At 41.7% G+C, this 16,157-nt stretch overlaps 1 protein-coding gene across 5 annotated transcripts in view; it reads right to left on the minus strand.

Moving 5' to 3' along the window:
• Window positions 1-2,004: 2,004 nt before the first annotated feature.
• ELF5 (E74 like ETS transcription factor 5) overlaps window positions 2,005-16,157 on the minus strand; it is a 96,696-nt gene continuing 82,543 nt past the window's right edge. For 4 of the 5 annotated variants that reach the window (XM_073347935.1, XM_073347933.1, XM_073347937.1 and 1 more), the window contains exons 3-7: window positions 12,979-13,212; window positions 9,292-9,342; window positions 7,762-7,830; window positions 6,418-6,613; window positions 3,314-5,832 (exon numbers count right to left, since the gene is read on the minus strand). In XM_073347935.1, coding sequence (XP_073204036.1) covers window positions 5,736-5,832; window positions 6,418-6,613; window positions 7,762-7,830; window positions 9,292-9,342; window positions 12,979-13,212 — 647 coding nt within the window. In that variant the 3' untranslated portion in view covers window positions 3,314-5,735. Of the gene's footprint in view, window positions 2,101-3,313; window positions 5,833-6,417; window positions 6,614-7,761; window positions 7,831-9,291; window positions 9,343-12,978; window positions 13,213-16,157 lie in introns of those variants that run through there. The other variant, XM_073347934.1, reaches the window with a different exon arrangement.

Below are 16,157 nucleotides of genomic sequence, written 5' to 3' on the forward strand. Positions count from 1 at the left end.
TTCTACAGGTTTAACTTGTGTATAAAGAAGAATTCCACATTGGTCTAATGTCATGCTAACACCTGCAACAGGCCCTCGCTCAGAAATGAAGCAGAGGACTCGTGCTTCCTGGGTTGTGGCATACAATAGTTACAAAAAAGCCTAAGTGTTTTACATCTGTATGTGGATGGAAATAGTCTTTTGATGCATTCACTAATGCATTAGCGTCGAAGGCCTCAGAGGGAGCTTTTTTTCCCCCCCACACTGCACTCTTTTAAGTCCTCGTTATGAAAGGACTGTGTGGGGATTGTGCTTCATCTGCACGCTATTGACCAATGTTCTACAATGCTGCTGCTTCACCGCAGAGGACAACACGAGTGTGTGGGCACAGAATCTGTGCCTACACGGGTCAACGGGCCAAAATCTCTCATGGATGGAGGTACAGAGATTTTGGATGCTACTGTATCTCTGAGGCTCCAGTATTCAGTACTAAGAGTAGTAGTGGCTCTGTACTCCACCTGCTCCCTCTTCCCCCATGGAAAACACATTTGGAGAGTTTGTTCCATTTTCTAGGGGTCAGAATATCAGCCTACGTGACTTAATAGAAACCTGAGATTGAAAATCAGTGCTTCATTGGGGGAAGTGTTGATCACGCTTCTGATTTAATAGATTCCAAACAGGATTGGTTGCAGGCCTTGTAGTGGAGATGAGAACTAAGAGAATCTGAAATGGAAAAATGGAAGTCTTGTCTTGCTTTGCCTTGCCATTTCAGGTGAAAAGCTTCACTGATATTCTTTCTGATTTTGGAGCCTGTACTCAAGCTCTGTTGGACAAATATGTTTTTTTCGCTTCGGCATTGCATGTTAGGGATGGTTGTTTCTGGTTAACGAGGCTTTGGCTGAATATCTAAGCTTGTTTTAGAACTCTCCATCTTAGCAGAATTTAATTTTAAAATTCATTTTTTTTTTTAAAAAATGAGCACAGGTCAGGTTGGATAGTCATACAATGAGAGAATATCACTAACTGCAGGACTCAGTGCTAATTAGATTGTTCATTACAAGGACTTAATTTTAGCATTTTTATAGTCTGGATGGTGTTCATGTCTATTGTAAGTGTTGTAGTTTGCTTAGCACATGATAACCTTACCTCCTAAAATTCCATAAAGGCAAGAGGACAAGATTAGAGTTACCAAATAAAATGTTTCATTTGTGCTGTGCTCTAAATGAGCACTGGTTATTTTCTTTCAAGTATCATTGACTTGACTGCACTCAAGTTTAAGAAACTTTAATAGAATTTGTATTAATTATTCTTCTTTCATAACTTAATTTGGGCACAATTTCACTTTTTTTTTTTTTAGGATGTGATTAGAACACACACACATGCAAACTACATCTCACATGTCTACAAAGGAAAGATCTAATTTGTAAACTGAGACTCAAGATTAGTCCATGGATTTTACATTCACCCAGCTGGAGATTAAGCCATCCAAGGCATTACCAAATGTAGCACGTCTGCAGGTTTGATGTGGTAATACAAAATTATGCTTACATTTGCTATTCAAGGTTATTGAATCTAATAACCTAGTGTTATAGGCTATTACTAATGAATCTATTTGGGCAATCTCAATTTAGGGCCAAAATGATTTTTGTTTACTTTTGGAAATTAAATTCAGTGCATCTAATTATCATAAGACTTTGTTTTAATTCCTCTTTATTCATTGGTCTGATTCTGCAGCTGAAATTACTAAAAGGATCTTGTGCATTATTATAATTCTCAATATAATTAAATATCAATCAGTATTGTCAAAAATAAATATTAGCCAGGGTGTGCAGTTTTAAAACAGAAGTAAACTGTGAGGTATAAAGGAAGGCAATACCCTGCTGCTTAAAACTTTATGGCTTCACATTAGTTTCCACAGAGTAATGTATTTGAAAGTAATTAAAATTGATTCCTCTGGAAATGAATGTACAATGTATGTATGTTAGTACAAAATTACTTGCATTTTCAGTTGTGTAGTCTGTGGGCCTGATTCTGGTCACACTGGTATAATGCCACTTGATTCAATGGAGTTATTTCTAATATACCTCTGTCGTTCAAAGTTGCCTTGGGTGTGTCCGAAAACTGTGCATAATAAAGAATGTATCAGTTATGAGTTGTTTGAAGAGCTGTAGCTCTGTCAGACACATCTGAGGTGAGAGCACTACCTGCAATGTTAACTTGCTGCTCTCTAAGTGGCAGAACCTCTGCAGGTGTAAATTTTTATAGTCCCATTGATGCCAGTGGAGATATCACAATTTATACCTGCTGAGGCTCTTTAAGACTCTCTCTCTTCAAATTTCTAGCAGGCAGTTTCTCCTCTGTCCAAACAGCCACTCCCCTTATAAAATGCTTTACAATGTGTGTTCAGCATACCAGTTAACGATATAACCTTAACGTGCATCTCAAATGGCAGTACGTACCTGACTCTCTGATGAATCAATTCTGTATGATTAAAAAAAAGTCTAATTCACCTGAAATTTTAGAAACTGTTTGAGGGTAGACAAGCTTTAGAGTGTTTTACTCGCCCAGATGTTTGTTCAGCAAGTGAGGTAATTTCATGAAGCAGCACTCCTGTACAGTAGCTGTACTGTGGTACTGCTATCGAACGTAAACATAGACTTACCACCCTCGATGGGGCAACAGCCCTGCCCGCTGTATATGCCTATGGGGTGCATGAGAGCCAACCCCAGTGAATATGGAGCTTGAGTAAACATTATTAAGGTAAAACTTAGAACAGGGGTAGTCAATAGGTGGACTGCGGGCCAAATCTTGTCCATCAGACGCTTTTGAATGGACCCCGAAATCTTTTTATTTACTTATCATTATTGTTATTTTTTAAATTATTTTCTCTGGAGTCTGAACCTTGACCAAGAAAATTTGGACCTTGACAAAAGAAATAATAGACTACCTCTGTCTTAGAACATTTGTCGGTCTTTTACTAACATGTATGTGCTATAGTTGAACGGCAAAGCGTAATGCCCTAATGGGCACCATAAATGAACTATTTCAAATGTCTGTCTCAGGCTCTTGCTACATGTGCTTGTAAGCGTAATCTAGGGTTGTAGTTCAGCCATAGTCTTCAAATCATAAATTGAATTGCAAAAGCAACTGAAGGGCACCTTGGTCTACAGCGGTATCTCTGGCATGGCTTGCCTAGGTTTGTTAAACATTTGTTTCAGCTAATAGAGGTTTATGGGCATGCTGTGCACCATTGACATGAGTTACCAAAAAAACCCAACCCCCCAACCAAAAAACTAACAAAGCCACATATCTTACATATTAAATATTTCATTCATTGTTTACAAACTACAAGAGTTGGAAAAGATACACCGTCCAAAAATAGATATTTTACAGTAATTCACATTTTAAAAACACATTTACAGTAAAATTTCACATCTGTGCTTCTTACTCCATACTGCACTTCAGTGCTTCTGATCTCACTGATTTTTCTTCGCTGGTGCTAGTCTAATGGAAATGAGGATTATACAGTACTTCTGAATAGATTCTGCCAGGGATGACTTAACGGTGCCCGACTAGAAAATGCCTGAGCTGTTTCTGCCACTTGTGAAGATGTAGAAAACTCTGCTTGTATTAGCATTGGCCAGGAAGCCTGATCATAATATTTTCATTGTGTGAAATACTTGTAAAATTTAGATTGCATTTAAAAATGTTCAACCTTCAGCTGCATATTGTTTTTTTGGTCCTAAAATGAGGTTTTTTTAGAATCTAGGTTTAATGCCCTTGTCATGGCCATGAATACACCATGATGATATTCTATTTCTGCAAAGTGCTCTCACTTGCTAAGTGATGGGCAGCAGCAGTAACTGGCAGCACTCAAACTTTCTGATACCACTTTGATACATACCCTATCTGTCTCTCTGAAGGGCTTATCCCGCCTATTCAAAACGTACATAGCAATTAACCAAAATAAAAACAAACGCTACTTTGAATAACTGCAACAACAGGAATCCATTCACAAAGATACACGATTTCTGAAGGAAGCTGGGAAACAAAGTGAGAGGAATTTCTCTTGTGACCCTTAGGGCTTGATCTTGCATCCTGTAGCAGGGGTCAAGCCCAAGAAGCGCATCTCCAATGGCTACTACAGTCAACTGAATCCATACTGCTCCACATTGACTTCCCAGGATCCTGAGCACAGCACCAACCTAAACAGCATTGCAGCATTTAGCTTGGTGCTTACTTAGTTGGCTAATCCTGACTAATGGGACCACCACCCAAGTCTTTATGAACAAAAGGAAAAATTGTTACCAGTAAAAAAGAAACAGACTCATGTGTGAAAGGGAAAGTAATGATAACACACAGCACTACATTCAGGTTCCACAGAGAAACACGCAGAAGAGCGACTCATTTGAAAACAAGACCAGAACCTCATTTATACCCTCAAAATGCCACCTGAGGTAGTACTAAAAGGGGATTCCTGAGCCCTTGAGGTGGAAAGGGCAATATTTTTGTTAAACTATAGTACATCTATGAAGCTTTCAAAAATATCATTGAATTGTTCAGATACTACCTTCTACTCTAACAAATGTACCCATTGGTTGAAATCTGAGCAGTCAAGGGCATTTAGCTACACATTAACTTTAATAAAAGATGTGTGGCTCTATGCTGTAGACTGCTTTGAAGTTCTCAGCCATTCTCTGTAGAGATTTGGGTGAATTTTTTATACAGTTTTCAACAAATATTCATTTGCAACTGTTCTAACGATGCTTGCTCCCTTTCAGGCTTACTTTCCCCAAGCACTGAAGTTTCACTTTCATGGAGGTTCATAGAAAGAAAAGTTCAAATTCCCATGTAAGTGTTTGTGGAAAGTCAATTTTTAGTTCATAGATAAATAGTTGCACCAAAAGTACTTGCAGTAAGAGTTATGCCAACCCAATCAAGGAACAGAATTAATACCATGTGATCAATCACAACTAATTAACAAAACTTGCAATGAACCATTCATAGTATGTACAGTAAAATCTGCAAAATACATTTGCAGAAGTCAAATTAGTAGCTAAGTGAGGAAATCAGATTAGTGCTTAAAACCCTGTTTTTCTTATGGATGACTGGCTTGATTGGACAGATTAATTCTGTGGATATATGGGGGGGACTCTCATCTGGCCAGATCTTCCACCACCAAGGAGTGTAGCAGACCTAAGAATCGGACCCTTGGAACACTGGCTGACCACAGTGGTATTGTCTCTAAATGAACCAAAATACTGACTTTCTAACCAAGGGAAGGAAAAAAAGACCGTATGTTCTGTAAAATATTTAACAACCTTTTTGCTCATGCACGCACACACACACACACACACACACAAAATCCTCACCAACTTCTTTTAAATGTCAGCAGGAAGCAAGAATTTCATACTGAGAGCTGATAGGCAACAACAAAAGTTAGCCCTTGTTGGCATAGGAAGAGGTGCCACAGATAAAAACAATTCCTCTCAAGAAAACCTTGAGCTGCATCACAGGTGTTATTTTCATAAGAGCTATGCATGAGCTAATGCTGGTCACAAAGTATATAGTGGGGAAGAGCCACCCCATTCATGTGCTGTCATGTGTTGCTCTGGCCAGTCTCTCAGAAACAGTTGTCAGCTCCAGACTGGAGTAGAGGAGAGATGCAGGAGAAAAATTCCTTCTCTCAAATGTCTACTGCAGTCAGACACTATATTGCAGATTGCATAATCAGTCTGATGAATGGGACAGTTAGTTCAGAGCTTGTTCTCCTGCCACCCATGGGCGTTCTTTCCAAACTTGTACACTAGCCTTCTGTCTATGCGTTCCAAAATTCCAGTTTTATAATAATACCTGCAGTAACAAAACAGAAGTGGTATTTACTTTAAAGGAATTGTTCCCAAGTAATACACGATAGAAACATAACAGAGCAGTCAATCTGATGTTTTCCATCAAACAGCAATCCTTTCTTTCTGTTAAATGGATATTTTCACACCCCCAGATCAGCTTGCATTATAGAGTTTAAAGCTTTCCCAGACTTCATGAAGGGTGAAATTTGCTCCTTTTAAAACAAACATTGCATGTGTGTTTTTGCTTCTAAGATGACCACAGTTCAGAATGAACTGCTAGGATTATTGCCAAAGCAATAGAATTATTGCCAAAGCAAAGGAAAGGTAGATAGTGTCACATTACAAGCCATGGGCCAAATTCTCAGCCCGTGTAAGTCAGAATAGCTCCATTGCCTTCCATGGAGTTATGCTGATTTATACCAGGCGACAATCTGGCCCTGTAATCTTATCTGTAACCAAAAGAGCCATGATTCTGTCTCTTGACGTTTGGATAATACACTAAAAAGCTATGCAATCAATATAATTGTGTGAAATGGACTCATATAACACACTATGAGTAATGTGGTGGCATTTTCACCTATTAACGCACCGGAGAGCTCTGCTCAGTTTTTCATATGTCATTCTGTCGTTTCGCTTTCTTTGTCCCCACATCTTTGCCAGGGCTTCTGACTTAACAACCCGAAAGATGCCTTGTTCTCTGTCCTCCCAATCGAGAATGCCACAATTTTCTTCTGGAGACAGGAGAAGGTCTCTTACAAATTCCCACAAGTGAGAACTCTGCAGGCCTTCAGCAGGAAAAGGACAGAAGATTAACAGACTTTCAGAGATGCAGTACTATAACCATAGAAATAATCAGTACAGCAGGTTTGTCAGACTGTGCTCAAGATCTTTAACCACTTATATCTGGAATCCATTTTGCTTACAAAATCAAGTGCATTGCTTATCTGTAAGCAGAATCAAATTATCTGCTGCAGACTGACCTTGAAAAGGAACTAATTCTAGAATCTGTCTTTTACCCCAGTAAAATTTTGAATTTTTGTCCTTTAAAAAGTTGGGATGAAGTTGCATCCTTGACAGGTTTAGCCTCCAGGAATCAGTATGGATTTCCACAGAATAGTAATGGAACTCCCTAATAAAGGACAGCTGGATTTGGGGATTGTTTTTAAAGCCCATCTTTAGATTAATTTCAAAAGGTTTGACATGAATTTAGTGCTGGTAAAAGGTTCTGGATTAACAGCTGTGATCAAATTCCCCTTTATCCATGAACACTTACAGCACTGGCAGCAGGTGAGCAAACTTCCCCACACAGGTAGATTTCTCTGGGGTGCTACAATTTAAGCCTGAGGCTTGCCTGAGTTCCAAATGCTCTGGAAGGGACAAGAATCTCCTAAGAAAGTGGACACACCTGGTTACCGTGTGTGCATGAATGTGTCATGCTTAAGGAGATTCTGAGTAAGTAATGTTCCAGGAACCAGGCAAATGGTGAAGCTGCAAACCCAATATTACCAACCTCAAGCATTCAGAAATCTTCAGCCAGGCCTTCCAAAATCATGAGTGGCTTCAAAAAAATCCTGAGGTTTTTTTTTTTTAAATAAATTCATTTGGGTTTGTTTATTTGCCTCCTGGATTTTGAGCCTTTAGGTTACACTCAGTTTTCGTTTTCCAGCTTCTCTCCACAACTCTGAAGGCTAGAAGCTCACTTTTTTAATAAAATGAAAGCTGAGATTCTTTTGATTCCAGGCAAGCACCCATGTAACGAGACTCATGCTACAATTGTGAGAGATGGCAACACTGTACCAACCACCACTTTATATTTTGCTTATCTGGGGTATCGCTAAGTGATTCACCCCTCTGTGACAAGCATTTAAAACCAGGGCTTTATACATCTCGTAATCTTTCAAGCACAAGTTCTGCATTTCAAATATATACCTACTTGTTCTACCACGGCTGTGACATTCTTGACTCTTCGTGCCCCCTGTTCTCAGGCATGCCTTATCATTGTCTGGAACAGAATTACAAATAACATGACACGTGAAGGAGGAGGAATTAGAATCTGGTGATAATGTGGTCAAAAGGGCAATGTGTTCACCTACTCAAATGTCATGCAACATTGAGTCAAACTGGGGATGTGATCTGTTGTTAAAGTTATCTTTTAATAAAAAATAAACAGCTTTATCATAAAGATAAACCAAAATGAATAATTAACTTGCAGTGGAACAATTTGACAGAGACAAGCACCACAAAGGAAAAAAAAAGAATGAAACCATTTTACATATCATCTAAAGTATGTCTGGATAATTTGGTTTTAGGGAATTTAGGACTGTCTTCAACAACTGCATATACATCTGTGATGTGAAACCTGGGACTCTCCTGGCTTAGCACTCAGCCTACACTGTGGTTGAGGGTTCATATGGCCAAAGTGCTACAGTAATAGAGGAATGTGAGATTTGGCAACAACACTGCAGAGATGCAAGCCATATCACCCAATTAGAGAAAGGGGGCCTGTCATGATATTGCTGTGACATAAGCAGAGCTGGTCAGAAGAGGGGACTGAAGGAGGAATCTCAAAGGCTGATTAACACCACTAGTTCTGCAACTTCTACAAATCAGCAGATCTGTCCTGCCTTGCACACGGATAACAAGTTCTTCAAGATGAGTATTGGGGCTCTCTCTCTGTAGCAGTGGTACTAAAACAAAGAAAACCTGGAAAGCCACTTCCCTGAATGGAGTAGCAGAGAGCTACAAAATAATCAAGGTGGGAAACATTTTATGATGCCTGGGGTCAGAACTTTGCATTGTTGTGCAACCCACTCTTCAGTGTGTGTGTGTGTGTTAGATGTTCCTTTTGAAGGGCTGATCCCCCGGGGTTTCTGAGTTTGCTGCAGCCTCTTGTGAGAGTTCTTAGTCTTGAGTTGAAAAAGAGACTCATTCTTTTCGTGCTGAAATTCTGGAATTGAGATCCTCCTGCCAGCCCAAATGGCATTAACTAGAATTACATACGAGACAATGCCACATCACCATCACCATGTGATGGCAGGACAATGCACCAGTGTGCTTCCCTACCCACTTCCTGGAGTGACATTTTGGCACCTCTGGTCATTTGTTCAGTGCACTCTGTACTGCCTTGAAACATGTGATCCTGTGTCAGAGGGTTTTCCACACTGCCTATAGCCAGGCAGAACACGAGTAAGCCCAGGCATACCCAGGGACTCTGCCTCAGTGATAGCGCTAGGTCCTTAGTGGAAAGGGGAAAAAGGAGCCAATGTTGGGAACCTCATCAGTCTTTCCCTACCCACCACAAGAGTCTTTCATTTAAAGCATTCAAGTGGAGACAATTTTTGGAGTATTTTCTCACTTGCAAAAATCCCTTGAACTGCTGCCTCTGGAAGTATTGCTAATCATAGAACACACCGCATCTTTCCTAGTGAATAGAGCTTTGCATGTACAAAACAAGGTTACTTACAATCTTTGATAGGTGGCTTGGTTTCTTCAATGTCATTAAAAAAGGAAATGCCTGTGGGGAGGAAAACATGCAATCCAGTGTTCAATTCTCTCGTCACACACTGTGCAGAACGACTTTACGTTGAACCTTAAGGCACAGCTAGAGCCCTTTCCCCACTATATTAGAATGTCTGGATATAAACTCACAATAGAGAATATAGAAACATATAAATTGCAACAAGGAAGATTAGTCTCCTGTCTATGCAAAGCCTGTTGCTAAAGATCAGCTTTCCAGCCCACTTCTCTGACCTTGTAACAACTATCTTCAGATCCCTTCACTGGCTTCCTCTTACTTCCCATATCAAGGTCAACCTCCTCATCCTTGTCTTCAAGGCCCTAAACAGGTATCACCTACTTCAGCATGCTTCTCTGCTCTCATTACCTCTTAATGGCCCTGCTGTGCTCTTTTTGGCTTGTGCCATGCTTCCTGTCTACCTGATCCTTTTGTATCTTTCTCCAGCTCTCACTTTTGCCATTTTCCTTATTGTCCTGTACACTTAGATTAGTCCCTCTTCCTTCATCAGATCTCTCCTTAAAAGCCCATTTCTTCACTTCTCCCTCCACTACTTCAAGCAGAGATCCTCTATTGTAGCAAACTCCATAGCGCAGCAGCATCTCTGTACAGCAGCAAGAGTGCTCAGACTATTAAATAAACGTATTACATACCAAAGACCCCTTCAGTGAAAGAAAATTCAGGTTGCAAAATCCGGCACTCAGTTTAGGCAATGCCAAAGTTAAGGTTGCCTGTATAACCATAATTTGCCCTCTTTGTGCATATGCATTATGATAAGGCCTTTAATTGCATAATCACATATGGGTTTTTTTCTATAGGACCCCAACCTAATTCAGTGCACAGGATGGATGATGCACACTGAATAAGCAGCTATTTAGGTATTTCTCATCATTTTTCATCACAGGCCTTATTTACTGCACACCATTCAACACCAGTGTTCCCTCTAATTTTTCCCACCCATGTGTGGAATGAATTTTGTTATGTGCACCAATATGGAGGTGATGGGTGACACATGCCTCCATATAGGTGCACATAACAAAATTCATGTGGTGGGGTTGGGGCTGAGGGGTTCAGAGTGTGGGAGGGGGCTCAGGGCTGGGGCAGAGGGTTGGGGTGGGGGGTAAGGGCTCCGGCTCGGGGTAAGGGTTCTGGGGTGCTGCTGGGGATGAGGGGGCTCAGGGCTGGGGCAGAGGGTTGGGGTGTGGAGGGAGGGGGTGAGGGCTCCGGCTGGGGGTGTGGGCTCTGGGGTGGGGCCGGGGATGAGGGGTTTGGTGTGCAGGCTGCCTCAGCTGCGATGGGAAGAGAGGACTCCCCCCAACTCTCTCTCCCTGCAGCAGTACCTGGGCTGGGTGGGAGGGGTGCCTCTCCCATGGCCCCAACCCAGCCTGGGCCAGACCGGCTGTGGCAGAGACACCCTTCCCCCGGCCCCAACGCGCTGCGGCCCAGAGTGCGCCCAGCGCTCGCTCCGCATTAGGAGACTCCCTGGCTGTTGTCTGGGTGAGCCGGGGGAGCATGCTTAGCTGCTGCGCAGGGCATAATGGCAAAGCGCCGCGCCTCCTGTTTCATGCACGGTGCGTTTGAGTCGCACTGCTGCCGCTGTGTCAGAGCCTCGGCAAGAGCGGGGCTTGGAAGCGTGCGTTTCGGCTGAACGAGGCCCTGCGCAGCAAGTCCGGCCCGGGCTGGGTTGGGGCTGTGGGAGAGATGCCTCTCCCCTGGCCACGGCAGGCCCATGGCTGGTCTGGTTCTGTGGGAGAGGAATCTCTCCCTGCCGCAGCCCTGAGCGCCTCTTGCGGTGCTTAATAGGTTGCTGTGCAGCCGCACAGTTTAGAGGGAACTTAGTTCAACACCTGCACTTTGTACAGAACTGTTAATTTCATCATGGGTTTTCCTGTGGTGCTCAATGGGATGTGTATTCCTAAATCCTTTAGGTGCTTTTGAAAGTCTCCTCTCAAGTGACTTGCCCAGCAGCACATAGGAATTCTATAGCAGAGGCAGGGATAAAAGCCAATATTCCAGAGCAGCAGTCGACTGCCTAAAAACACAAGACCATTTTTTCTCCTGCAGTCCCGTCTCATTCACCACCCACATTCTAACTTCTGCAACCAGTATGACAGGGTTCCTGTGGACAGCAGCCTCATTTACTGCACAACCCTGATTCATCCTCAGAGCATCAACTCCTAGCATGTCCCTTCACCAACTCATCCCCAATTCTTCTTCTCCCCCTCAGCCTGTCCGTGTCCCCCTCATGTGTATTGCCCCCAACCTGTCCCTGTCCTCTGCTCCTAGCCCATTCCTTGTGCGCCCTGTCCTCCGTCTGCTCACCACCTATCTGCATTGGAGTCAAGCTGTTTTCCCTTCTCCTCTGGGATGTGAATGTGGGGAACATGGAACGCACTACCTGCTCTCAGTTCCTGGGCCTGGAGCCACAGTGGCTCCCAGCAGTAAGGAGCAAGTGCAAGGAAAGGCCTGCACTGTCAGTCACTCATGGCCCTCCAGGGGCTGTTCTAGCAGCCAGGTATTGCTAGAGTGGAGGGATGCTTAGGCCCTGCCCCTTTTTGCCATGGACATACCTACTACATCAGTTGCCAGCAGCCCTATGACAACTCGACACCACTCAACAATTCTCCTAGACCAGGAGAATCCCGAAGTAGCCAGGTAAGCCAGCTTTAGGAAAGCCTTGAATCACTGAGAGGCACAAAGCAGCTGGAATGCATTGCAGGATTGGGTCTAGCTCTATAAATAATTACCCAACAATGTATAATCCATCTGGAGATGGGAAAAATAGTGTGGCACTGGAGTAGACTTGCTAAGTCTCCCTGTCCTGGTCAACGAAAAGTCAGCCGTCTAAATTATCATCAGAACTGAACCCTACAGAACCATCTTATTAATCTCCTGGAATCTAAAATAAAGGCTAGCTGTAGAAGAAATTTCACTTTCCTTCAGTTATGCCAGACAAGCAATAGTTTAGAAGTTTATGAGCCTAAATTCACTTAAGCAGCAATAAATCTTTTAATCTTTTAGGAAGCAAAAAATGAGGTGGAAAATCAGTAAAGAAAATTGATTGTATTTGAGAATAATGGCAAGTATATTAATGAGGGTCTCATATTTGTATTATACATTATACTGATAGCATGTGCCAAACAAAACATCATGCCCACCATCAGATAAACAGTGCAACCTCTGATGTTTTGAGAGGAACACAATAGCAGTATATTGTGTTGGTCTAAGTTAAATGGCCTTAGACCAGTTTGGTGGGCTCAGTCCAGTTCTACCTGAGCTAAAACACCACATTTTTCATCCAGGACAGTCTCCGTGGAGAAGCCAAGAACTGAAGGGGCCATGGAGTATGAACTATGGTCTTACTCCTACAGCTGAACCTGTCAAGTCAGGCTTGAGTGACATTGAGGGGGCACAGTTGGGAAGCCAGTAACCTTGTTGCCTATGCTATCTTCTATCTGTTGCATTTCTAATCTGCTGATCATTGTAGTATCTAGACACCAGATGTGCTTTGCCTCTTCTGTGAATAAATAAGGGACTTTAGTCCCAGGGCTGTCAGGCAAGCACCTTCCACTAGCATAAAGTTCACACAAAATTTGAAGCATTTTTTGTTTTGCATTCAATCTCTGAAACACTAACCATGTATCCTGATGTTCTGTAAGATGAAATAAAGGTATTCGCCACAAACGCCGGCAGCATCTGTGAACTCCTCCTGGGTCATGTTACACAGCTGTAAGCCATTAATATTAAAGTGAGAAAAGGAGATGCAGTTGGCGTCTAACTTGTATTGGTCACAGCAAAACTGCAGCCACTCACAGACATTGTGTTTACTCCAGTATTCCGGGTGAATAGATGTCCAGCAAGAATCGCCGACTGCAAGAGATTCAGCAGGAGAGAGAAATGAAGCTGAAATACTTACATTCTGAAATTCTTTCCAATAAGCATGTTCCAAACAAGAATCGTTCCTGTACCTTATTCTAGTAAAACCACAAGCTTCCTCAATTATTCCTTTTAATATTGTCTACTTATGTTTTGATGCCTAGTATTACAGCCTCTTGCACCTAAGGTATTATTATTAATTATTATGTAGAACATTATTATAGGAGGATCTCAAAAGCACATTCCTCTCAATCTATCACACCCCAAGTGTGATACACAAGATGAAACACTGACCCAAAGTGAGAGGCACAAAAAATATCAATGCAGGATAATTAAAATACTGTGGGATCAAATCCTTTAGCATGAATAACTCTCTTTCTTGCCTAAATTTCATGGTTATTTCCTTCTGATGTAAATAAATTGTCAACAAAAAAAGTGAAGGGACACCAAATTTCTCTGGCGCATAGTACATTTTGCAATAAAAATGAGCAATGTTTCTCATAATGAGAGGCTGAGTCACTTGAGAGATGTCTCAAAGCACACTACAAGCCTTAAAGAAACCTAACAATACCCCTGGCAGGTAGGTAAATATTGTAAGTTTATTACTAAGGGAAATGCTTGTTTTCACAGCTATACCCAGCAAGTTATCATCACGCAATTCATCCTGAAGTACATAGTAAGTGTTAGGGTTTTGTGAACCTTTTTTTAACTTGTTATATTAGAGACTGCCACTAGATGGTGCAATGTGTAGTTCCCGGCAAAGTTCTTTTTAGGGAAGCATCTCTGACAGATAAAGGAAAGAGAAAGATGCTAGTTGAACGGGTAGGCAAATTTTGGTCTAAAAATATTTCAGTCAAAAGTGTCAACATTTTTTCAACAAATGTGAAAAAGTTTCTCAATCAGCAAAAGAGTTAGTGAGAAAATCTTGTTGCTATTATTTTATCATAAAACCTGAACATTATTTTTTCTGTGATTTGTTTGTAGAGTAGTTTTTTTTTAAAAAACTAGTTCTGATGCTGAAAGTAGGAGCAGTGTAACAAAGGCACACGCTGTAGTCAACAGACATTATTACTATATAGATCACATATACAGGGGAGCTGGGATTTGAATACTGTATCTTTAGATGTAAACACAGATCTCTACCACTTGAGCTAACAGAGAACATCTGTAGCTAACTGTAATAGGAGGCTTTGTACCTGCAAACCAGATACTAGAGGGAAACGTACATGGAAAAGGCCTTCATCTTGCAAGCAGCTCCCACTGGATATCTGTGCAGGTGCAGCCTGTATGGAGCAACTGCTAGAATGTCCTTTAGCTTTGGATGCATTTACTAAAGCCTGTGAAAAATCGAAACAAAATTCTGCCTCCTAGACTCATTATTTCTATTAACTCGCTGGACAAACTATTTTAGTTATACTCAGACAGATTCTGTTTGTTATACTGGAGTCCTTGAGGAAAAGTAATGATTTGCCTCAGGAGAGATTCTGGGCCAGTGACAGAAATATCAGCCTTTGAGACTATTGCTCTATTCATTTTAAAAGAGCTATGCCAATTTAAACCATCTGAGGCTCTGGCTCTCTACTAATCATGACTGAGCAAACACATGACAGTAAATAGCCAGGGAAAGGCACGTAACTACCATAGGGATGAAAATATTATACTTATCTAGGAAAGTAGTTAGATTAGATTGACACTGTTTCCTTTCTGTTCACATCTCATCTGAAAGCATCTTTTGTCTCATTTTAGATTTCCTAATTCTTCTTTCCAATCAATCAGCCAGGATTTATTATTTCATGTTCAGATTACATTTTTAACCCCATACATTTAGTTTTGGGACACCGTTTGTATGAAAAATATATGCAATATACAATCAGATGGCAGTGCATGCAAACAATATGAACTGTAATTTTTTTTGTCATCAGCCTCGCCAGGCAGTTTACTTCAGGGTGTAAATGCTGCTGTTGTTTTAGACTTAATTGCCCCAATGAAATTAATGGAATGGTTCAAAATTGTGACAATGTCTGAAACACGGATCTTGCATGCTAAATGGATTTCTATAATATAACTAAGATCTTTTTCATTAAGTTTTAAAACTTACAGGACAAGTGTGTTCTTTCATGTACTGTAAATATCTCCATTTATTTGTGCATATAGAATTAAAATAATGCTGAACGTATTCTTCAGTGTCATAGACTCCATGAGGATCTATCATCCCATCCAAGGGAGGCAGTCTAGAAAGGAGGAGATGTGGGCAAAAGACGCAAACTTTGGATCTGAGTTTCGGACTCTCAAACCTTTGAGGATATTTGAATCTGAGATTTTGTTTGGTCCTTTATAAAGAAAGAAGTCAGCTGTGGCCTACAGGTGGACACTGGATCAGATTCTATAGGCCCTGGAACTGTGTGTATAGCTGTGCCAGAGGATGATTGAGTCGTGGTGGGAGAGAAGTAGTTGTACAGCCACCATCCCCCCTCAGGCCTTTTGCTGGAGAAGGGCAGCTTGAAAGTCAGCTGTGCTTCACCGGAACCCTGTCTCTGGAGGCTAGCCAGAAGAGGCATAGGAACAGTGTTGGGGACTGTGAGGGCTGGCTCCAGGCCTCCTGGCAGAATGGAAAAAGGGTAGCCTACCTTATTCCCAAATCAGGTGGAGGCACCAAGGCATGAATCCAGCCCTATATTTTTGGTGTTGTCTTGTTTGAACCTTTGGGATCCTTGAGCTGTTTGGATTTTTTTCTGCTTATGTAGGAGATGGGGTGAGGGTCAAGGCCACAACTTCCTTCCGATGTGTTGAAGAGTTAAATGAAGTTTGCTCCTTTGGTATATCTATTTTTAATTCCCTTAGGGCAGGGATCAGCAACCTTTGGCCTGCGGCTCGCCAGGATAAGCCCCCTGGCGGGGCGGGCTGGTTTGTTTACCTGCCGTGTCAGCAGGTCGGCCGAT

The sequence above is a fragment of the Lepidochelys kempii genome, chromosome 6, assembly GCF_965140265.1.
Source record: "Lepidochelys kempii isolate rLepKem1 chromosome 6, rLepKem1.hap2, whole genome shotgun sequence".
In the NCBI taxonomy this organism is placed as follows: Eukaryota; Metazoa; Chordata; order Testudines; family Cheloniidae; genus Lepidochelys; species Lepidochelys kempii.